Source organism: Muntiacus reevesi, chromosome 9 (genome assembly GCF_963930625.1).
Source record: "Muntiacus reevesi chromosome 9, mMunRee1.1, whole genome shotgun sequence".
NCBI lineage: Eukaryota > Metazoa > Chordata > Mammalia > Artiodactyla > Cervidae > Muntiacus > Muntiacus reevesi.
This window is the reverse complement of record NC_089257.1, coordinates 18,412,992-18,437,903: the sequence shown is the minus strand read 5'-3', so window position 1 is coordinate 18,437,903 and position 24,912 is coordinate 18,412,992. Positions and strand designations below refer to the sequence as shown.

At 40.1% G+C, this 24,912-nt stretch overlaps 1 protein-coding gene across 1 annotated transcript in view; it reads left to right on the top strand.

The window, feature by feature from the left end:
* The window catches only part of HSD17B12 (hydroxysteroid 17-beta dehydrogenase 12), a 166,237-nt gene that overhangs the window by 81,106 nt on the left and 60,219 nt on the right, over positions 1-24,912 (top strand). The window contains exon 4 of the mRNA XM_065944514.1: positions 20,292-20,399. Coding sequence (XP_065800586.1) covers positions 20,292-20,399 — 108 coding nt within the window. The remainder of the gene's footprint in view (positions 1-20,291; positions 20,400-24,912) is intronic.

The window sequence follows — 24,912 nt, the reverse complement described above, 5'->3', positions numbered from 1 at the left end:
AAGTCACTCGGTCGTGTCTGACTGTTTGCGACCCCATGGACTATACAGTTCATGGAATTCTCCAGGCCAGAATACTGGAGTGGTTAGCCTTTCCTTTCTCCAGGGGATCTTCCCGACCCAGGAATCTAACCCAGGTCTCCCTCATTGCAGGTGGATGCTTTACCAGCTGAGCCACAAGGGAAGCCTTGTCACAGAAACATACTTATAAATATTAATACTGAAAACAAATATAAACTTAAGATAGAGAAAAAACAGATTTTTACTCATGTTTTAACTCATGTACAGGTTAGTGAATGAACACAAAGTTGAGGGAGTCACATGCTCCCTCCCAATTATTACTCTCTCTTTCCTCCCCCAAAGTAGCCACTGTCTTAATTTCTAATATTATCATTTAGCTTTGACTTCTTTGACTTTCTATACATTGCATAATACAGTGTGTATTTTTTTTTTTTTTTTTTGGCCTCTTCAACTCAGCATTTTGCTTGTGAGTTTTGTCTGTATTTTTAAATGTAGCTGTAGTTCATTTATTTTCATTCCTTTGTGAATATACCACAGTTTAGTTGTCTGTTCCATTGGTGATGGACATTTGGGTTGTTCCTATCAGTGATGTTGCCGGGAACAATCCTGTGTATGTCTTTTGGAGCACATGTGCATATGTGTGCATTTCTGTTGGATCTATAGTATGAGTGGACTCATATTCTTCATAGCTTCTTTGGCATACACATAGCACTGCTCTCTCTTTCAGGGTCTTTGATAAAGAGATATCAAGTACATTTCTTAAGATCACATTGCAAATGTTATGCATTAGCAGATTCAGAATTGGCACCCAAGACCTTAATTCCTTCTGTGCCATTTTCAAAACAAAACACAACAAAGTAAAAAAATTAAAAACATCTAATGAGACTGCAAGCTGCCTCTTTATTTTTATATCTTAATTTGTAGTAGTTTTTATGAATTTATATATGTAATTTATATGTATTATTTATACATATATATATTGCTGAACAATCTAATCTTTTTACTGAACTGCTTTAAAATTTTTCAGACCTAACAAAGATTTTATAAGTTGGTTCACCTGACAGTTTTCTTTCGCTTGGCATGGCTCCAAGCAGTCAGAAATTGTAGTGAGGAGACTTAAAGTACACTTTAAAGATCATGTTAATGGTAATGGAGCCTGAATATGGTAGATTACTGTGTTAAATGGGAAATAGTGTAAGCTCCCATATTGTACCCCACCCCTGTTTTCTCTTAAAAGTTTATTCTTAAAAATGTTATAGAACAGATATGTGTACTCATATAAGTTCACATGACCCTTCCTAAGCAAATCATTTATTAAAATAGATTTTGGCTTTCCCTCCTTTCCATCACCCTTTCACACAGTTAAAATATTATTAATTGAATTTTCTCTTGATGTAACTACAAGATGAGTTTTGCAAGAAGGGCTTAATGTTTCTTAAATCATTGTTTTACACCACAGCATTGCCTCTGGGACTTTTACACAATGCAGCTGCTTTTGGTAGGTGAAGGAAATCAAGCCCTACTGCACAGACTTTTAGAAATATTGATATGTTTTTAAAAGCAAGTAAAATAGCCAATGTACTAGCTTTGACCCAGTGCTAAGTCACTTCAGTCGTGCCCAACTTTTTCTGACCCAATGGACCGTAGTCCGCCAGTCCCTCTGTCCATGGGAGTCTCCAGGCAACAATACTGGAGTGTGAGCCAGCCTTTCCTTCTGGGTCACATTTCCTTCTCCAAGTGTGAGCCAGTGTGAATGGAGAATAAGTCCATAGGAGTGGTTACTTTTTCTTGAGGAGAACAGTGCATCGTGGGAATATGGGCTGTTTGTAAATCTTTTTTTGTGAATGGGTTTTAGGTTGTCAGATGCTTGTTTGGGGGAAAGAAAATAGTTTCAAGCCTTTTTGAAGATGTTTAGAAAAATTAAAGAATATTTTATGGAGAAGATTTTACTAGATTTAAAAATATTTTGTAGTTTGTTTTTAAAAAAATAAGCTTTATTCTTTAGAGGTGATTTTCGGTTCACAGCAAAATTGAGGGGAAGGTACAGAGATTTCCTATGCATACAGAGCTTCATACTATCAAAATCCTGCACCAGAGTATTAGCATTCATTACAGCTGATGAGCCTGGGTGTTAACACACCATTATAACCCAAAATCTGTAGTGCAGGGTAAATTTTTCATACTCTTGGAAGGAATATATTTAAATCTCAAGTTTGTTTTTGTTGTATACTGCTACAAAATGTGTCTTAGATGTCTGTTTGGATTCCTTGGCTTATACTCTTTTGGCTTTAAAAAAAATGGCATAGAAAGTAAAATTTTTGCTTTCCACCAGTTAAGTTTTTTAAGTTTATTTTTGTTTTCAAAAAGTATATTTTACTACATGCCTATCTTTTCTGTGTCTATATTGTTCACTGGACCTAAGCTGAAAGGGATGAGTTTAGGTCCCAGGTTAGAAATGTATATGCTTCTAGAGACCAGGCAGGTAATGAAAATGAATCACCTGGGCTAGAATGAGGCAAGAAGGAGTGGTCCGGTCTGGGGAGCCAGAGAGCTCTCGCACTGTGTAAAGATGTTGGCTCTTACCAAGTGTTACTATGTGGCAGTTCAAGCCTGAGGGTGCCACAATTTCTAGTTATTTAAGAAGGATTATAAAAAGAAACCAGGATGTCTTAAGTAAGACTTCACAATTTGACATCAACTTAACTCTAATTGGGGCCAGATAAAATTGAGGAGGCCCCAACATTCTACGGGCAAGTATTTTATTTCGTTTTATCAAAGTATTACTGGCCATTCAGGTATGGCCTAATCAAATCCCTTATGATTACACAGTGAGGGTGACAAATAGATTCAAGGGATTAGATACAGTAGACAGAATGCCTGAAGAACTATGGACAGAAGTACAACATTGTTATGGGAGGCAGTGACCAAAACCATCCTCAAGAAAGAGAAGTTCAATAAGACAAAGTGGTTGTCTAAGGAGACTTTACAAATAGCTGAGGAAAGAAAAGAAGTGAAAAGCAAAGGAGAAAGGGAAAGATATACCCACAGAATGCAGAGTTCCAGAGAATAGCAAGGAGAGATTAAAAAGGCCTTCTTCAGTGAACAGTGCAAAGAAATAGAGGAAAACAATAGAATGGGAAAGACTAGAGATCTCTTCAAGAAGATTGGCGATTCCAAGGGACCATTTCATGCAAGGATGGGCACGATAAAGGACAGAAATGATAAGGACCTCACAGAAGCAGACGAGATTAAGAAAAGGTGGTAAGAATATGCAGAAGAACTATACAAAAAAATGTATTAATGACCTGGATAACCACAATGGTGTGGTCACTCCCTAGAGCTGGACATCCAGGAGTTTGAAGTCAAGTGGGCCTTAGGAAACATTACTACAAACAAAGCTAGTGGAGGTGATGGAATTCTAGCTGAATTACTTAAAATCTTAAAAGCTGATGCTGTTAAAGTGCTGCACTCAATATGTCAGCAAATTTGGAAAACTCAACAGTGGCCACCGGACTGTAAAGGTCAGTTTACATTCCAACCCCAAATAAGGGCCATGCCAAGCAATGTTCAAATTATCGTATAATTGCCCTCATTTCACATGCTAGGAAGGTTGTGTTCAAAATTCTGCAAGCTAGACTTTAACAGTGCGTGAACTGAGAACTTCCAGACTTACAAGCTGGATTTAGAAAAGGCAGAGGAACCAGAGATCAAATTGCCAACATAGTTGGATCACAGAGAAAGCAAGGGAATTTCAGAAAAACATCTACTTCTGCTTCATTGACTATGAGAAAGCCTTTGATTTTGTGGATCACAACAAATTGGAAAACTCTTAAAGATATGGGAATACCAGACCACCTTACCTGTCTCCTGAGAAACCTGTATGGGGGTCAGGAAGCAACAGTTAGATCCTTACATGGAACAACTGACTGGTTCAAAATTGGGAAAGGGTTATGACAAAGCTGTATATTGTCATCTCTTTTTATTTAACTTATATGCAGAGTACATCATGTGAAATGCTGGGCTGGATGAGTCACAAGTTGGAATCAAAACTGCTGGTAGAAATATCAACAATCTCAGATATGCAGATGGTACTATTCTAATGGTGAAAGCAAAGAGGAACTAGAGAGTCTCTTGACAGTGAAGGAGGAGAGTGAAAAAGTTGGCTTAAAACTCAACATTGAAAAAAACTAAGATCATGGCATCTGGTCCCATCACTTCATGGCAAATAGAAGGGGAAACAATGGAAGCACTAACAGATTTTCTTTTCTTGGGTTCCAAAATCGCTGTGAATGCTGACTGCAGCCATGAAATTAGAAGACACTTACTTCTTGGAGGGAAAGCTGTGACAAACCTAGACAGTGTATTAAAAAGCAAAGACATCACTTTGCTGACAAAGGTCTGTATAATCAAAGTTATGGTTTTTCCTGTAGTCTTGTATGGATGTGAGAGTTGGACCATAAAAATTCAGCTGAGGACTGAAGAATTGTTCCTTTTGAATTGTGTTGGAGAAGACTTTGGAGAGTCCCTTAAGCTACAAGGAGATCAAACCAATCAATCCTAAAGGAAATCAACCCTGAATATTTGTTGGAAAGACTGATGCTTGAAGCTGAAGCTCCTATACTTTGGCCACCTGATGCCAAGAGCCAGCTCACTGGAAAAGACTCTGGTGCTAGAAAAGACCAAAGGCAAAAGGAGAAGGGGATGACAGAGAATGAGATGGTTGGATGGCATTACCGACTCAGTGGACATGAGTTTGAGCAAAGTCCGGGAGATAGTGAAGAACAGAGAAGCCTGGCATGCTGCTTGTCCATGGGGTCGCAAAAGTTGGACACAATTTAGCAGCAACAACAACACCAACAATTATTTCTCTGATCATTAAATGTGCTGAGGGTTATTCTCAGAGCTTTGTAGAAATCTGCTCATTGAATCAAGCAACACTGGGGTTGGTACTTTTGTTATCCCCATTTGAAAGGTGATATAAATCAGATACAGAGGGGTGATTGTCTGTGATAAGCAGAGTTTAAGATGCTCCTAAAGATTCAGGCACCACAGTGCACAGACCCCATAGAATCCCTTCCCCTTGAGTGTAGACGGGACATCTTGTAGCTAGGTTACATCTTATGGCGGAGGTGAAGGGAATTAGCAGATGCAAATAAGACTCTCATCAGCTGACTCTGAGTTCTTCTAAAGGGAGATTACCTTTGATGGGCCTGACCTCATTAGGTCAGCTCTTTCCTAACTGGCTCAAGCCTTCCCGAGGTGAAGATGAAGCAGCAGAATTATCCTTGTGGCCGTGAACAAGCAAACTGCCTTGTTATGGGGAGGACCGTGTGACAGGGAATGGCAGGTGGCCTTTAGGACCAGAGAGGCTGAGTTTTACAACTGCAGGGAGCGTTGTTCTGTCCAACAGCCAGTGAGCTTGAAAGCAGAGCCCGAGCCTCAGGTGAGATCACAGACTTCTGAGACTCTGAGCAGAGGACCCAGCTATACCATGCCTAGATTCTTAACCTACAGAATCTGGGGGCTCATGAATGCCTGTTGTTCTAAACAGACAAGTTTGTGGTCGTTTAATGTGCACCAATAGGGAACTCGTATCTATTCTCCATTTCACATTGCTGAGGTCACACTGCAGATCTGGGGTGTGGATCCCGGTGGCGCAGGTACAGAGTACACCGCCCCGTGTCACAAATGATCCTAAGAATGTATTTTTGAAAGCCTCCACTCTGTCCTTCATGGCCGCAAGGTGTATATTCTACTATGATGTTTTCATAAATCCACTTTTGTGGGCAACTCAGAAATTTATTACTTTAAGTTCTCTTTTTATCTCCCCCCCCCAAATTAAGAAGCTGTATAAATATATACATATAACATTTATTTATACATGGAAATATCCTTTACATAATATATTCAAATCTGTTTTTATTAAAAAGCAGCATTTTTTTCTGTATTGTGAACTAGTGTTAATGTTTCCTTTCTAATCTCTTTGGTATGAAATTGTAAAAAATGTGCATTTCAGGGTATGCAGATAAAGTATTTGCTGAAATCCCTTTGAGGTGTTGTAGAAAGTTTATTTTCATTGATTCAAATTTTTAAAAGATGATGGAGTATTTTACAACTTGTAATTGAATTAATGACATTCATCCTGAACTTTCTGACCTTCAGAACTTACAGTCTATCTTATATTTTAAAATTGTGAAGTGGAACTGATCATTTTTGACTTCACTTGCATGTACTTTTAAATATGTGAAACTTGCCCAATGTAGTGCAAAGGACGTGGCGTGGAGTATAATCTTCTGTGTGGGCAATAAAAACTCATTGGTTATTTTTATAGGTATTAATGATTAATGAATCTTAATTATTACGGGCTATCAAGGTTCTTAAACGAGCTGGAGTCCATACCTTTTTTAAAAGGTTCCAGTTTGGAATGTGAAATCAATCGACAACATTGTTTTTATCCAGAATGCTCTGTTAAATACCAGGTACTACAAACAGAACATGATTCTGTGACCATAGATTAGCTGTTAGGCGACCTGGATCCATCTCTGGTCTTCCCCTGAGAACCTTTGGCACCTGAGACCCCTGGTTGTCTATTGTACTTTGTGTTGGACAGATATATTCACATCTATGATGTTGATAATATCTGCTTTCTATAACTTAGAGGATTATAGTACGGATCAAAGAAGATAATATACTTGAGAAACTTCTGAATGTAAGGGGAAAGCTTAAATTTCAGTATTTGCCTTTCCCAGTATAATATGTTAATTGCTTTCTTGGGAGCCAAGTGAGAAGTATAATTACTGTTGTCTTCCCCGGTGGCTCAGCAGTAAAGAACCTGCCTGCCAAGCAGGAGACACAGGGTGAATCCCTGGGTCGGGAAGATCCCCTGGAGAAGGAAATGGCAGCCCACTCCAGTATTCTTGCCTGGAGAGTTCCATGGACAGAGGAGCCTGGTGGGCTACAGTCCATGGGGTCCCAAAGAGTCAGATATGACTGAGCAACTTTCAGTCACTAAGTCTTATTTCTTGGTGGCATTTGGTAATGAGGAACAGGAGAGGATTAAAGGGAGATAAAAGATCTCTTGCTTTTCAAGGTAACTCTTCATGACAGTGACACTGTGGTCATTACTGAAGCTTATAAAGCAAAAAGGAAATGTTGCTACAGAAGAATATTGGCTCAGGGCCCAGTTCTGTGACTGCCAGGGGTCTGCCTGAGTTTATTACCTTTAGGATACATGAATTGATTTCCTCAAAATGACCAGTGAGACTTCTAAAAATTTGGTTGAAATACATATAGAGAGACATGGACTTTATTAATGATAGTCACATTATATCTTTATATTTTACGTTAAATTGTATGACATTTGTCAGTTGGAAAAATTTCAAGTACTCATTTTTTGCTTAGAAATAATTGAAAAGTATAGTAAATACAAGTAAATAAAGTTTACTTCTTGAGGATTCAGCATTCAATTAGTTGTCTAATTCAGTCCATTAATGACCTGTGATACTATGATTTTGTCATAGACTAGGATTGGCATGGAATTTAAAGTGTTGTATCAGTTTAACACATTAGGAATAGAATTTCTTAGCTTCAAAAAATAGTCTCGTTTTAAAAGAACTGTTGTTCGGTCATTCCCTGTCCCTCTCACCTTGCTTTTATTTTTTTCCCCCATGGCATTTATTACCAAATAAGATGAGTTATATTTTTGCTTCTTTCCTGGTTCCCCCTACCCTGCAGTAAACTCCAAGCTCCAAGACAAGCAGATTAGTTGGGTCATGGCTAACATTCCCACGTATAAAAGGCACTCAAGAAATATTTGTTGAATGAGTGAGTGAATGTCCATAGTATTAACTGCCTTATAAAGAGACTTAGGAGGATATGCTTTATTTTTTAACTGGAATATATAGCTGGTTTACAGTCTTGGATTAGTTTCTGCCGTACAAGCAATAAGTATACGTGTATCGCCTGCTTGTACCTCCCTCCTGCCCCAGCACCCCCGTCCCATCCGTCTGGGTCAACCACAGAGCACCAAGTTGAGCTCTCTGCACTATCCAGTCAGTTCCCATTAGCTGTCTGCTTCACACAGCGCAGATACCTTGGTCCCAGTCTCCTAATTCTGGAGGGTATGTTTTTTAGATGATTTAACTCCCCAGATTTGAATGACATCATCAAGAGGAGACTAGCTAAACTCAAGGTGTTACGGGCCATGTTTCTAGAGATTCATACACTGAGAGTTTCAAAAGTGCACTTATGGGTTAAGTGTAGCAATAAACCTCAGCACGCAAGAGTCATCCTAAAACTGAAAAAAAAATGTTGTTATTTTGTTCCTCACAAAAAATGTGGATCTAAACGGAAGGCTTACCAGCCTCAGTTAGTCCGGAAGCAGCACCTGACGCCATCGAGAGAGAGTGGGACTGGGAGCAGGACGCCTTCTCCAGACCCATCCGGGCTCTTGACAGAACCTTCTGGCACTGGGCGAGCTATTTCACTTCGGTTTAGAATGGAGACAGTCCTAGCACGGCGTTCTAGGATTGTGGTGCGAATTCAGTGAGATGATTCATGGAAAACACTTGGCACAGGGCCTGGCACGTGCAAGCTCTCAGAGGTCGTCATTGTGATTTTGTTAGAGGAGCCCGTGAGATGAGAGAAACAGACCACGAGAGTTCCACATTGTCAGAGGAGCGTGTTCAGCTCTGCTGCTGAATATGGAATCGGGTTGTAGGCAGACCTCAGTGGCCAAGGGGTGGGGTACCTGGAGTGGCCCGCAACAATGCATTCATGCTTGCTGCCAAAGAGTGCTGGCCAGGGTAAGGGACGGAGAGAATCCATGTGCATGTGTGTCTAAGACAGAAAGCTTAAATTCAGTTCAAAAGGAAACTCTTGGAGAACCGACCCAAGATTTAGAAGCTGAAACCTGATTTTGTCCGAATATTCAGAGTAAATACGCCTTTCAAGGGTAAACTTGCATGAAATCAACTTTAAGAGGCTGGTAAACAAAACGACAGAGGATGAGATGGTTAGATGGCATCATTGACTCAATGAACATGAGTTTGAGCCAACTCTGGGAGATGGTGAAGGACAGGGAAGCCTGGCATGCTGCAGTCCATGGGTTGCAAAGAGTCAGACACAACTGAGCGACTGAACAGCAGCAAAACAAAACTAAATGTCCAGTTTTATTTATTTATTTATAGGAAGTATAACTATGGTGACGGCTAGGATACTTATCAGTGTCACTGCTTCCTGTTGGCAGATGTAGAGAGGAAGGCAAAAGAAAGCCAGAAGTTCCCTTCGTGAGCATGCCGTCTATTGCCCAGAGAGTCTGTGTGTTTAGGGGCATCAAGTGAAAAGTCTGGCGTTTCCATTTCCATGAAGGGAGCAGCCTTGCCAGGATACCTCGCATTTGCTGCCTCTGGCCACCCTCCCTCGGCCAGTGCCTGGTGAACCTTTCCAAAACTTGTCTTAGTGACCCTCGTCTTCCTACTGCAGGCCTCTCCAACATTCCCCTCTCTTCTACTCAACACTTTATTTCCTTATGTGGTTTGCTGCTTGCAGCTTGGCTCTCTTTATAGTTCTTGTAGACCTGGGAGCGAGTCTTGACCAGAGGAGTTATTTTTTTTCTTTTAAAATGACAGAAATGCTTCTGGCTTTCTGAAATTCATCAACTAATTAATTCAGACTGTAAAAAAGCCAAAGTTGTGGAGAAGAAAATGGCAACCCACTCCAGTACTCTTGCCTGGAAAATCCCATGGACAGAGGAGCCTGGTGGGCTATAGTCCATGGGGCTGCAAAGAGTCGGACACAACTGAGTGAGCAGCTGGTCATTTTGAGGGGAGGAAACAGTCCCAGAAAATTTGAGGCGCTCGCTAAAGGCCCCTGAGCTTTTGATGGCAGAGCCAGAACTATGGCAGAGGACTCCCAGCTGCCAGGCCTCTTGATCCTGGCCTCTCTCACCAGATACCCGTGTAGAAAACTAGAATCTAAAGTATGCCCACGGGCTTCCCTGGTGGCTCAGTGGGAAAGAATTCAGCTGCCAGTGCAGGAGGTGCAAGTTCCATCCCTGGTCCGGGAAGATCCCACATGCCTTGGAGCAGCTGAGCTACTGTGCCACAACTACTGACCCCGTGTACCACAACTCCTGAAGCCCGAGAACGCTCGAGCCCTTGCTCTGCAACAAGAAGCCAGCAGTGAGAAGCCCACACACCACAACTAGAGAGTAGCCCCTGCTTGGCGCAACTGGAGAAAAGCCCACACAGCAGTGAAGACCCTGCACAGCCATAAATAAATAAAATCATGAAAAAGAAAAAAAAGCCGAAGTTGATTCCTTTTTCTCCTGTACCCAATTTAAAAACACAAATGCCCTGACTGTTCTACATCTAGGAACTTACCTTACAGAAAAAGTCAAGTAGCTAACTGCATGAAGATTTAGGTGCAGGATATTCAACGCACGTTGTAGTAGTGAGATATGAGAAGTGTCTATCAGTGACTCCTTAATCCACCCTTCTGTTTGATTAGAGACAGGGCCCTGCCTCTCAGTGGAGATGGTAGGCCCTAGATGGTTCTGTGTTAACAGACCAGCTTAAACGCAGGGCAGTGGGAACATAAGCCACCTCTTCTTGGTCCGTGACTCCTTCCAGACCTTGATGTGGATGACCAGAGCAGCAGTCATGTGATTTGTCGCCTGTCTTGACCACAGTGGCCGGCGTCCATAAATAGCCCTGAATGCTTTGACTCAGTAGGACTCTTCGATGTGTCACTCAGCCTTTTCTTTTATGACTTCATGCCTTTGTCTGTTGCCTATGTTACAGTCTTTCCCAAATCTCACCCAGGCCATTCCCAAGGTGGCCTTAACTAGACTACAAATATCCTTGCCTTGGATTTTGGTTTATTCTACATTCTTTAGTTGTGTATGTATGTTTTTTTCTCTTTTATTATCATGGCTTTGGCTGGGGGAAGGGTCTTGGAAGCTGGGGCGGGCATATGTGAGGGAGCAGCCTTAGTTGCAGCCATCACTTCCTCTGGTCAAACGGCTTTTTGCTTTAGTGTTAACATAAACATTCTGTAGTTTCCTAGGTCCTTATTTTGTCTCTCTCTTTTTTTTTCGTAAAGCCTTGGTGACCTATAAAACCCCTCTGCATTTGTTGGCTTCTCACATTCTGTTTCTTATAACTTGCCAGGTTACACTCCCCCTCTCTAATACAATGAATTCTTCTTTAGATCTGTGCCCGCTCATACTGTGTTTTGAATGGCTCATTAAATTATGGCCCAGAAATTCTATGTAATTAAAAATATCTCTCAGTAGGTACTGACCTGAAAGGCCATCTTTATTTAAAAAACAATTTAGAGACTAACATATTTAGAGAAGGTCTGGTCTTACTGTTGTTTAAAAGAACAAAAAACCCAGCCTGCCAATGCCACATATGTACAAATAAAAATATAACAAAACTCAAGAACCAACTCTGTGTGTGTATATGTCTAGATGCATCAAAAAAAGATCTATAGGATAACAGACCATTCACAGTGGTTATTTCTGGGGAGCTGTTAAACCAAAAACACTTATTCTTTTGAGGGTAATGACCGCTTTGTGATTCCAAATAAAAACCTTATTTCTATAAAAAATATGTACATATACAGAGTATCTTACCTACAAATTTAGGGAGTTCAGGGACTCTTCTGATAATTTTTTTGACTCAACCCATGTGTTTTGGTATTACAGTCTAATATCCATCTTAGTTGGTCTGTTTTTAAGTACTGAGAAAACACTTCATCTTTGCCTTTATGATATATACATTGTAATAATATGTATTGAACTTCTACTATATTGCTTTGAAGCAACTGTAAGGGTAATAGAAATGATATTGCCTCTGTCTGCTGCAGAGAAACTGGTTAATTAAAAGGTTTAACTCATACCTCCTTGAACTTTTTTTTAAAGGCCCATTCTACACAAATCATTCTAAAGTCTAGGAAGCCAATTTTATTGTATATTAAGTGGGACCAACATGTTTTATGAACAAATTTATGATATGATAGTTACATTTTTTACATGATAAATACATACTTTATAGTAAATTGGGTCCTTAAGACAATCAGTATTTGGGAGAATAATTTTACTATTTTAAATTATTATAGAGTCTAATGGTATTATATGTTTGTATATTTATGTTATGTTATTGGACTTAGCTATGATTGATTTTGGTACCAGAAATTCCAATTATAAAATTGTTTCTGTGGGTAAATGGAATCTATTTTTCAGTATCTGTTTAGTGTACTTTCTGGAAATGCTTTGAGCAAAGTATGTGGAGTTGCTTATATGTTTTTAGCATGAAACTCCATAGGTAACCAAGAGTCTGTTTTGCCCTTCACAGCTCAAATATTATTTCATACTCCAATCTACCAAGGCAAGGCCCCAAATAAAGCTACCCCTCCTTAAACTAAGAAACTACAGTGTTTCATCAGCCTTTATTTCACGTTATGTATCAAAGACATTTGTGCATCTAAGATGTTGTTGTTTAGTTGTTAAGTTGTGTCTGACTCTTCTGGGACCCCATGAACCATAGCCTGCCAGGCTCTTCTGTCCATGGGATTTCCCGGGCAAGGACACTGGAGTGGGTTGCCATTTCCTTCTGCAGGGGATCTTCCTGACCCAGGAATTGAAGCTGCATCTCCTGCATTGGCAGGTGAATTGTTTTCTGCTGAACCACCTGGGAAACCTGTATGTAAGATACTTGGACACATTTGCAGTGTTCCAGGCTTTGGAGAAGAACCAGGGCCTGCCTGCAGCGCCTTTGGCTACTCTGCGAAAGCGTCTCAGATAGCATCTCTCAGCGGCCACTGAGTCCTCTCTGGGACACGGCCCAGTGTGTACTTGTATCATGCCTGGGACTCTGTAAAGTTGGTTGCCAAAGCCTATGTTCTTTTCTGGGAGCAGCTACACTCCAATCATAATGAGTAAACTCACCACTCATATCTCGGTTTCCAGATACTGTTTTCTAATAAAGGGTGCAGTGCTCCTTGGAGACATTGCTAGTTCCAGGGCTGGAGCAGGGAAAATAGAAGGTGAGCCTGGAATATCTTATTGTGCCAGAATGCAGGAAAGTATTCAAAGAATAATTAGGATGTATCAAAAAGACACAGAAACTAGTTTGAAGAGACTCCCTCCCATTAGTCAAATCTGGATAAATTGAACATTAAAATTAAAATGATAGACATTATAATTATTGAATAAAATAGGAAGTTATGAACCCAGACTCATAATAGTAAATGCATACATTGAAATTTTAATGAGAAAGGGAATTTTATATAGTCTCAAAATCTCTCCCCACAAAAAACCCAAAATATTTGTAATTACAAAGGGGAAAACACTAACTTTACAGTGGAAGAGCTAAGCAGTTACCATTTTAATAAGAGATCAAATGTATCATGGGTAATAGGACAGTTGACAGGGTACAATGAGAAACACAGTTTCATGTCTATGATATTCCTGCCAAGGATGTATAACCCGAATCTAATAATGAGGAAACATATAAACCTAAATTGAGGAGTGTTCTACAAAGTAATTGGCCTGTGATCTTCAAAGTGTCAAAGTCATAAAGGTCAAGAAAAGACCGGAAAACTGTTGTAGGTTGAAAGGCTACACAGACATGGCAGCTAAATGCAACGGGTGATTCTGGTTTGGATCCTTTTGCTGTAAGGACATCATTGAGACAACTGATGAAATTTGAATAGATTCCAAGAATTACAAGGCAATACTGTATCAAGGTTAATTTCTTAATTTTGATGCTTATATAATATTTAGGAGACTGTAGGAATTAAATATGAAAGGGACATTCTTAAACTGTCCTGAGACTAAAAAGTTTAAGAATGTCCCTTTCATAGTTATACATATTTATACATAACTTCCTATTTTATACACTTCTGTACACTTAAAAATTGTGGAGAATCCCATAGAGCTTTCGTTTGTGTAGGATACAGCTATCAATGTTTATTGTATTAGAAAGTCAAGCTGGCCAATTTTTTAAAATAGTTTTTTAATTCATGTAAAAGTAATAGCAATAAACCCATTCTGTGTTAGTGTAATGTATTTTTAGTAAGGACAGTAACTATCTTCTGAAACAACAAGATTCAGTGAGAAGAGTGGCATTACTTTACATTTTTAAAACTCTCTTTGATATCTGACATAGAAGACAGTTGTGTTTGCAGATCTGTTTCTGTACTCATTATGTGAAGATACGTTCTTTTGGTTGAAGTTTAAAAAGAAAGGGCTTCCATGGTAGCTCAGCTGGTAAAGAATCCACCTGTTTGATTCCTGGGTCAGGAAGATGCCCTGGAGAAGGAATAGGCTACCCACTCCAGCATTCTTGGGCCTCCCTGGGGGCTCAGATGGTAAAGAATCTGCCTGCAATGCGGGAGACGTGGGTTCGATCCCTGGGTCGGAAAGATCCCCTGGAGAGGGCATGGCAACCCGCTGCAGTGTTCTTGCCTGGAGAATCCCATGGACAGAGGAGCTGGTGGTCCCTGGGGTCACAGAGTCAGACACGGCTGAGCAGGTAAGCACAGCACGTGGGAAGAGGCTCTGTTTACGCAGATGTGCAGCCGGAGAAGAGGAAGTGATCTGGGTAGCCTCTTCAGATAATTGTGGATTGTTTTTTTTTTGTTACTACACCAGCTTTCCTTTAGTGGAAATTTCTTCAAGGTTTGCTGTGATATGGAATCTGAAAACATATCAGTGGGCTTTTCATACTCCATTACCTTAAAATCCGTATGTCTGTCTCCCACATTGAAGAGGTCTTTTGTCCATCATGATTTTTTAACTTTATGATTGGTCTTTGGAAAATATTGATTCCTGAGTTTTGCGAATCTTACAAATGTTGACACAGTCCCCCCCACCCCCCGGCAAATTAAAATTGCTGATATCAGTCCTAATCTCATCAGGAAAAAAAATCTTTTCTTTCAGTCTCAGGATGGTGGATATAAGTTTTACAGAATTCTAATTTTCATTTAAAATCTCCAATTTTACCATGGACAGTAAATCCTGTTGCTTTTGTTGAAGTGCCAGACTTACTTCATCCATTTTTAGGATATGTCTGCCAAATCTGAATAATTACAGTTTTTCTGTCAGTTGTTCTTTAAGGGAAAAGGATGCTGCCTGAAAAAAGGGCAGCTCATTCAGCTCACAATTCAGGTGTGCTTGCTTTTTCTCAGGACGGCCATTACACTGGGTATGCAGAGAAAGCGCTTTATGTAGACTTCCCATTTTGTCACATGGAACATTAAAGAGATGTGTACTCAAGGGTAGAGATTTAATAAAAATTATTTTACTGCTTCATCAGGAGCCATTCTGTAACGAAACGGACTTTTTTCTTTTTTACTGCAGGTATGTGAAGAACACGGTGACTTTTAACAGTTAGGTTTCTTGCAAAGATTCTGGCAGTTTTACCCACCATTACTTTTGTGCTGTTGGTGCATTTATCACCAACTAGCAAAGGCAAATAATGTCTTAGTGATTTTGACTCTAAAGAGCCATCAGGGTCATGGGTCACTATTTGAGAATGGCTACATTGAAATATTTATGGGTGATGGAATCTGAAGCAACTGAATGAAACATGGCTCAGGAAAAAAGTTCCTTGTACAGTATTTGCAACTTTGATTGAGATTATTTCAAAATTTAAAAAAACGTAAATAAATGATAGCCTTTCAAATGATGAAAACTGGAATTTATGATAATAGTCATTTGTAAGTTTCAGCAAGCTACCAGTAAATTCTTCTGCAGATTAAACGACATATGTCGTTTAGTAAACTATTTGGCATCTAGTTGATTCTTAGCAAATGATAGCCTATGAGTTATTACTGTAATGGCTGTTATCAGGTATTACTCCTGTTTAGTTGGTAGACTATTAATTGCACCCTAAGCATTTTACATGGTACCTTTGCGTTCTTTAGGACATCCTAGAGTCTAGATGATTGGTGTCAGATCTGTATTCTTAGTTCCAATAATATAGGAGGACATTCTAAATCAGCACTTTTGCTTTTACTTTGGTTTAATGTGTAAAAACTGTACTCCTTCTACTTTAAATGAAAAGTGTTTTGTGTTAAATAGAAAAATGGTTCTACTCTTGGCAAAATGTTGAACTATATTGATCTTCAGAGTATTAATTGCCATAAAGTAGTTATTTCAATAGCTGATATTTTAAATTTTATGGTAATTTTTTCAAAAGTTCCTGGATTGGTTTTTTTTTTGACTTTAAAGAAATAAAAACAACTAACTGTTAAGCTTCCTTTTTCTAAATACTGATGTGAAAGACCTAGATCTTGAAAAGAATACTTTTTCCTGTGGTGAGATTTCACAAAACCAGAATGGAATCTTGTAAGAACAAAGTGACAGGTTGAAATAAAAAGAGGTCACTTAAAAACAAAAACAGCACAGTCAGCATTTTTAGAAGACAGGTACTGTGTGATATTTGACTTCTAATTAATTCTAACTATCTTTTTATTTGAAAGAAGAGAGAAATGTTATGGAGGGTTACAAAAATATTCCTTTTGCTTTTGAAGTTGATTTTTAGTTCATGTATCCTGCATGGGAAATTCGTCAATTCTGGTCCAGATCTTACTGGTAGTACTCACTACCTTCTGTGTTCATGAGTTCCACGTACTAGATCCAACCAACCCCAGGATCACGTGTTATGTTTACAATCCTGAGTTGGTAGAATTAGTAGATATGGTGGGCCGAATATGGAACTTGAACCTCCGTGGATTTTTATATTCACAGGGCGTCCTAGAAACAAAATATATCGATACCAAGAGATGAGTTTAATTTCATTTCTCAAGCCAGCAAAGAGAGGTACCTCAAGAAAAAAGTTACTTTTCAAAAGAAAAAAAGTATTTTATGTAATTTTAAAAAAAAATGCTGAGACATAATTGGAGGAATTGTTATATATCTTTATCCCACAGTACTTAGGGTATTGATTTTAACTTATCACAGCTTCTACCTTGGAAGAAAGACAACAGAGGCAGTCATGTCGTGGACCGTTGTGGGGGACAAGGATCAGGGTCCTCAGAAGTATGTCTCCAGAGCTTCGGTGAAGTTCTTACTCTTCTCTAGTGGTGGGCTGTTGCTGGGTTGTAGACTGGTGGTCGTATGAAGAGCCTCGGGTAGGAGACGTGGTAAATGTGGAAGTGAAGGTTATATTGGAATGGCCAAAAGATTTGCTCAAACCTGAATATAACGGTCCCCACTTATGTTCCAGGTGCTTGTTGCATCCTTGCGCTCATGTTTAAAACAGAGGGTTCTTGTTCATCTGTGTTGGCTTCTGTTGGCAGGGCCAGATGAGAGTTGATAGGCTATGGGAAGCGGGGAAGAGGGAGATGCCTAGATTTATTTCCACAGTTCCTAAGGAAGCCAGCTGTCTCCCACCCCAGCCTTTTAGAACATCTGTCATTATTCTCTTCTAATGGCCTTGGCCCAGAGAGCGGCATCTCCTGTCCTGTTTTTATGTACGTGCTACTATTTTTGACTCACACAACTTGGTGGTGGCGGTTTCGGGGGGAGTTCATGGAGTCCTCAAAGCTGGTCCATGGCCCTGGTCAAGAGCATGCATAGCCCATAACCCTGAGAAAGGAAATGTGAGAGCAGACTCCTGGATTCTTCTGGGGGGAGTTTTCCTCACTATAAAAGGGACCTATAACAGGATGTCCCATTGCTGCTTCTGAACGTTACCTGCATGGATGCTTGGAATGGCAGTGGCCCTCTTGAAACCAAGAGAAGAGCCAGTCTAGAGGAATAAGAGAGGGTGGAAGGACCCTGGAACCTTTGTGACATTGTTGAGCAACTGAACAAAACAGATCCAAGTCCTTGTCCTCACAAGCTTAATTCTGGTGGGAGCGGACGACAATAAACATGTACATTAGCAAAGTACATAGTAGATTAGAGAGGGGTAAGCACCGTGGAATGAACGAAAGCAGAGAAGGGGGAGGTGGAGTGCAGTAGAGGAGTAGCTGCCTTTTTTAAAAGGCCAGTCAAGGAAGACTTCTCTGACCCAGCAGAGACACGGGATCTGGAAGAGCATTCCAGACAGAGGGCATAGAAAGTGCAAAAGCTGTGAGTTTATTTGGAGAAGATTCCGTGTCTACAGAACTGCCCGGACCCCTGTGAACAAGGCTGGGGAGTGACCAGAGAGTAGATGGGTCAAGATGAGTTTGGTATCAGGCTGTTGCTGAAGACTTTGTTTCTTACTGTATGTGAGATGACACCCTTTGGAGGTTTGCAAGGAAGGAAGGGACAGGATCTGACCTATGTTTTTAAAAAAAGAGAAGCCCACAATAGGGGCAGCAAAGAAAAGAGAAAGAAAACAGTGTTAACTGGACTAGAGCAGGATTCAGAGAAATTCAGGTATAAGTTCAAATTTTTATATATCTGGAAAAACTTGCATCAAAAGCCATTTTATTTATCCTAATGTGGCGACATAAGAAAACTTACTTATGCCATAGGTATATAAGGCTGTGCCATGGAAGTACATTCACCAAATCTTCTGAGATCTTAAAGTAAATTTGATTCAGTGGCTGTTAGGTGGATTTTATTACTAGAGAGAAATTTTCCTAAATGTCAGCGTATAGTGCTAGTGTGGAAACAGACTTTGCTTTTCTTAAATAAATAGATAAATTTTATCTTATTTTACCTCTGGAATAAAGTTTTACTTTCAATAAAAGATTTCCTTCAGCCTTTTGATTTTGGTCTTTTTTCTTGTGAATTGGTGGCTCTAATAAAGGCAAAGTTCTTTTCTTACTTGTGGTAGATTCTGTGAACCATTTGTGATAAGATATGTTGGACCAGCTATGGGGAAGTTACAGTCTTATAACTGGCTGTCCATTACATGAGCACATATCATAACTCAAAATGTAGGTGTACCTTTAACATTAGATAAGGTGTTTTCCAGGTCAGTTATTATCCTCTCTGGTTTATTCATGGATTCCTATCTAGGGTCGATAACTTTTCATTGAGTCTAACTAAGAATAAATCTGTCGTGAACCAGCTGTTTTAGTTTCAGACATAAATCCTTTTAGGTCAAGAACAGAAATCTCAGGATTAATGCTGTATATTCTGTGATGAGCTGGCATTGACTTCAAAGGAAGAACATTTTATTTTTGGAAGTAGGGTTTTTAAATTAATTCTTTTGAATTCTCATCCAGTTCCAGAGAATAAACATTCTCAGAGACTTTATGGACTGCCTCCTGTATGCCAGTACATAGTAGTATTGATAGTACTAAAGGTAATAGTTTTGTACCTTTGTGTTGATAGTACTAACGAGTATTAGTACCTTCATTTTCACAGGAGGATGCAGAGGCCCATAGAGGGTATGTGACTTGCTCAAAGTCATTTAGCAAATAAGTGTGGAAGTGAAATTGGTACCCATGTCTCGGTAACCTCTCAGTTGATGCTATGTTCTCAGAGCAGCTCACTAGTGAAGGCAGAAATCACCATGACGTGTTCCTTCTCATGAGTATGCTTTCTCCAGTGTCTCACTTCTCAGTTTGTCATCTCCCTTAATGGCACCCCACTCCAGTACTCTTGCCTGGAAAATTCCATGGCCTGAGGGGCCTGGTAGGCTGCAGCCCGTGGGGTTGCAGAGTCGGACACGGCTGAGCGGCTTCACTTTCTGTCTTCTTTCTTAGCTCTGTTCGGACCTAAATAGCCCTGTGCACAGTGGAACGCAGGCCTTTCTTGTGTCACTTTGTGGCTCCGTTACTGTGCATTTTATGTGGGCTTTTTAAATGTAGCGACTATTTATTATTAACCAAGTTTCCAAATTCTAATATCATATTCTTTTTATTTCCAGATTAATAATATGAATTTTTTGGTTTTAATAGATCACACTTTACAATATTTTGTGACATAGAGACTTCTTCCAGAAAGAAAGAAGTTATCAGTTTGCAATTAAAATCACAAAGCTAGAGATATTTAAAGAGTATATAACATGATGATATGAACCATGTTTTATAGTTTGTACCTAAGGGTCTAAAAAGTCATCATTATTGATTTATAGGAGAACTGATTAAGGAACATTTAGGCAACTCTGTAATAACACTGGAATTCTTACTTCAGAACTATTGTGCTGACTCTATAGCATCTCTTAGATGGTCTCATGATTGCTTAAAATTATCCTGGTCTAAATTTCATCTCAAATTGGGGCAGGGAAAGTGTTTGAAAGAGTAATGCCATCAAATGCTTGAATCTTATTTGCCATATATTAATTATCCTCTCTCCATTTGTGTTTTTTTTCCCCTAGGAGAAAAATTCAAAGTGGAAACAAAGACCATTGCTGTTGACTTTACATTAGAAGATATTTATGGCAAAATTAAAACAAACTTGGCAGATCTTGAGATTGGTGTTTTAGGTTTGTATCTTTGTTACATTTATAGATTCTTCTTGCATCTATTGATTAGGACTGTTTTCATTTTGAATGTTAGGTGTTCAACTGGTGGCCTAACTAGTGAAAAGAAAATTGTCTTGTTAATACAAATGATCATTAGATGATATTAATTTATATATGCATGAATATTTACGTTTTGTGTTGTATTTTAATGACGACTACAATTTAGATTGTTTTCTCGGCCCGCTTTATTTCCAGTCTTTCATTCTCTCGGTATGTATTTAAATATAGCTATATTGTTATAATCTTTTACAGCAGCTGATGCTGACCCAATTTGACAGTTCAGGAAATAAAAGTTTAGAGGGGTATTTCTTAGCCTTTGTTCAGTATTACCTTCTCCCCAACAAGGAGTCTTTTTAGACATTATTTTCCACTAATCTTCCCTCCCATGAAATTTTAATACCACAGATACACTGTGTATCTTGTTTATGTGCTATACCTGTGCTTTATATACAGAAAGGTTAAGAGCTCACACCACACCCCCAAAACAGTTTTTGCCCACTGAGGGGAGCTATCACCCCAGTTGAGAAGACGTGACTCAGATGAGTGACTTGCCTGAGGTCACACAGAGGTTGAGAACTGTACCTGGGTTTTAGCCACCACAGTAAATCCCCTACCTAAAAACGAGTTCCATTCTGAGAGTGTGTTCATAAGTCCAGTTAGTAAGTTAACCAAAGTTAGCCTAGGTCCCAGCTAACACAGCTGGCTATGTAATACTGTACTGTAATAGGTGCATAGTATTTTTCACACAAATAACACATAACAAACAAGCACAAAAACCAAAAGAACATGTTTTTAATCTTACACAGTGCACACAGTACCTTGAAAAATCCTGTTGAGTATTGTACTTTTGTACTTTTCAATAGTGTACTAAAAGTACTATCGTACTTTTCAGCAGTGGTGTACCAGCCATATCATTGCTGCTTGAAGCTTGCTTCCAGATGTCCTGGGCTTAAAATAAAGATACTGCACGACTACACTCGATGCAGTTTTTGTTCAGCCACCTAGTCGTATCTGACTCTTTGCAACCCCGCGGACTGCAGCATGCCAGGCTTCTCTGCCCTTCACTGTCTCCTGGAGTCTGCTTAGACTCACGTTCATTGAGTCGATGATACCATCCAACCTCTATACAGTACTGTACAGTCAAGTACACAGAAGCACCGCCGCTTGTAGAGGATGCATGCATATGACAGTGTATGCCACACACACGCACTAACCCACGTGATTGGACATGTGGGTGCTGTTCACATCTTTGAAAGTTTGCAACTTGAAGGTTCACGTGTAGCGGACTTACTGTATTTGTTTTTTTCCAAGTCTATTACTTCCTTATGTTACACCTCAGCTACCTTACTCTTATTACCAAAAATCGATGCTTTTGCTGAGATGTAGGAACTATTAGACCTTGTTACGGAAAAGATTCACCAGATTTTAAGGAGAAAAAAAATACAGGCTTCAAAAAGTTACCCGCCATTCTCTGACTCATTTCTAGAAAGAAAAAGGGCATCTAGTTCAGAAAAACATCACTTCTTCACTAAATCTCATTATCCCCCTGCCTACATGGGTGTGAATCTGGCACTTGCCATTGTTTTCTGTATTGGAGTATAACAGGAGGAATGACAGAGAAAATACTTTTAAAAAATGTTTCCTAATTTTTCTTTAGTCAGGACCCCACCTGTCTTCCTCATACTATAAAAGAATGACCTCTCATGTAATTTATTGGTAAGGCAATTAAAAAGTACTATATACGTATCGCCCTCCATGGTGCCCTTGGGCCTGGGGTTAACCCTGGCTTTACTATGCTATCTTCTCAGCCCCCGCCTGGCCCGTGTCACCATCACCATACCCCACTTACCCTCAATGTAACTCTCACACTTATAGGAGAGCAAAAGATGAGTGAACACACTGTTCTAGTATTTGCCTTGTTCTTCTCTAATGCATACACCCCCTGGAGTCTTTCACAAGCTCTTCTTCCCTTAGCTAAGCGTAAATCACGACTAACATTGTTAAAACTGGACTTTTTTCTAAACCTCCAAGTCAGTAGCAGCTATAGCTTACTATTTAGGATAGACACTGCCAAAATCTCTCCGAAACCCTTTCCAGCTAGTCATGGATTAGAGAGTGAAGACTGACTTAGGCCAGGAGGTGCATCGAGGACCCCTAATGAGAGGAGACTTATTTTGAACTTGTGTTCTTGGAGAATGGCTTTCTTTCAGGGGTAGTTCAGTTAATCACAGTGGTTCTTAGCTTTGTAAGATTTCAGCTGCTTTTCACCAGGTGACTTTGAAATTGTAACTCCTCTGGGCTGTGCCACTGAAGATGGAAGATGTCAGGCGCCAGTCAGGCTGCTGAAGGGCTTGTTGCTGCTGCGCAGTCTCAGTCCTGTCCGACTCTTTGTGACCCCAGGGACCGCCGCCTGCCGGGCTTCCCTGCCTTTCACTGTCTCCCAGAGTTTGCTCAAACTCATGTCCACTGAGTTGGTGATGCCATCCAACCATCTCTTCCACTGTCACCCCTTCTCCTCCCATCCTCAACCTTTCCCAGCATCAGGGTCTTTTCCCAGTGAGTCAGCCCTTCACATCAGGTGGCCAAAGTATTGGAGCTTCGGCTTCAGCATCAGTCCTTCCACTGAATATTCAGGGTTGATTTCCTTTAGAGTTGGAGTGTTATAAAAGGCATTCTTCAGCTGTCCTTTCCTGACCCAGTATATAGAAAGTCTACAGCGTGAGTTTAGGCACAACAGGTAGATCTGTGAAGGATGAGGTACAGGGTACCCACTTCCAGAATCCTAGGACTTGTGTCAGTACATAAGCATTAACATTTAGACCTAAGAACTGATATTTTCCTGGGCCACATATGCTAACGGAACCGCTGCTTTTGTAGTTCGGCCCCTTAGTAAATTACAGCCTGCGAGTCCGCAGTTTCCACCCCTTCTTTAGTCATTCACCAGTCAGTGAACTGGAGATACAACGCTGAACAGGAAAGCACCTAGCTTTATGTAGTATAATGGAATGGAATGGAAAGACAGCCCTGATCAAAAATCGTTATCAATGGGATAAGTGTTGAGACGGAGAGGGCAGGGTGTAATAAAGAGGGTAAAAGGAACGGCAGAGTTGATACGGGAAAAATAGTGGTGACGTGGCCTAGCCAGTAGGGTAGGGAAAAGGGCGATTCCAGAAATATGGACGGAGTAGAGGAAGCAGGACTCTACACATGAGAGACGCAGGAGAACTCTTGATGACCTTCAGGTTTCTGGCTTGAACATCTGTGTCAATAATACCATCTAATAAAATGGGGAATCCTAGAAAAGGAATCTTTTTGGGAACGAGGATCGTTTAAGTTTGGGGATCCTCTAGGATGCCCAAATGGGTTGTTTTTTTTTAAATTAATTTTTATTTGAGTATAGTTGCTTTACAATACTGTTAGTTTCTCTTGTACAGCAAAGTGAATCCGCTATACGTATACACGTATCTCCTCTTTTCTGGATTTCCTTCCCGTTTAGGTCAGCACAGAGCACGGAACAGAGTTCCCTGTGGTAAACAGTAGGTTCTCGTTAGTTATCTATTTTATATATAGTAGTGTATATGTGGGCTTTTCTGATGGCTCAATGGTAAAAAAAAAAAAAAAAATACGCCTGCCAATGCAGGAGATTGTCTGCCACTGCCAACTCAGGGCTCCATCCCTGGGCCAGGAAGATCCCCTGCAGGAGGAAATGGCAACCCACTCCAGTATTCTTGCCTGGGAAATCCCATGGACAGAGAAGCCTGGTGGGCTACAGTCCATGGGGTTGCAAAAGAGTCAGATACAACTTAGCGACAAAACCCCTACAACAGAAGTGTATTTATGTCGATCCCAGTTCATCCCCTCCCCACCAGGTGGGGTTGTCAAGCTGGACTTAGGGGTCTAGTTTACAGTAGAGCTCTGAACTAGAGAGAGAGCTTAGAGGTCAGTCATCTCTGAGTCGTCATCTCATTGGAGAAAGGAGACTGGAGCTAATCCAAGGAGAATGGAGAGAAAGTAAAGAGGAAAACTGGGACAGAGCTCTGTGTCATCAAGGGCTGCCTGGAACTAGTGTGGAAGAGGGGTAGTTTTTTGCACAAGTTCAGCACTGTCCACTGGAAATATAATGCAAACCACGTATGTGATTTTAACCTGTCTTGTAGCCACATTTTTAATAAGTGAAAAAAACTTAATTTTAGTAATGTGTTTTATTTTAACCCACTATATCCAAAGTTTTATCATTTTAACCAAGTAATCCATGTAGCATTTTTGGAAACATTTTTTATTCTTTTTCTCATAGCAAGTCTTCAAGTCATAGGGTATGTTTGACATTTATAACATTATCTCAGTTCAGACTAGCTACCTTTTAAATGTTCGGTAGCCACCCATACCAAGTGAAAAGTGTTAGTTGCGCAGTAGTGTCTGACTCTTTGTGACCCCGTGGACTCTAGCCCACCAGGCTTCTCTGTCCATGGAGTTC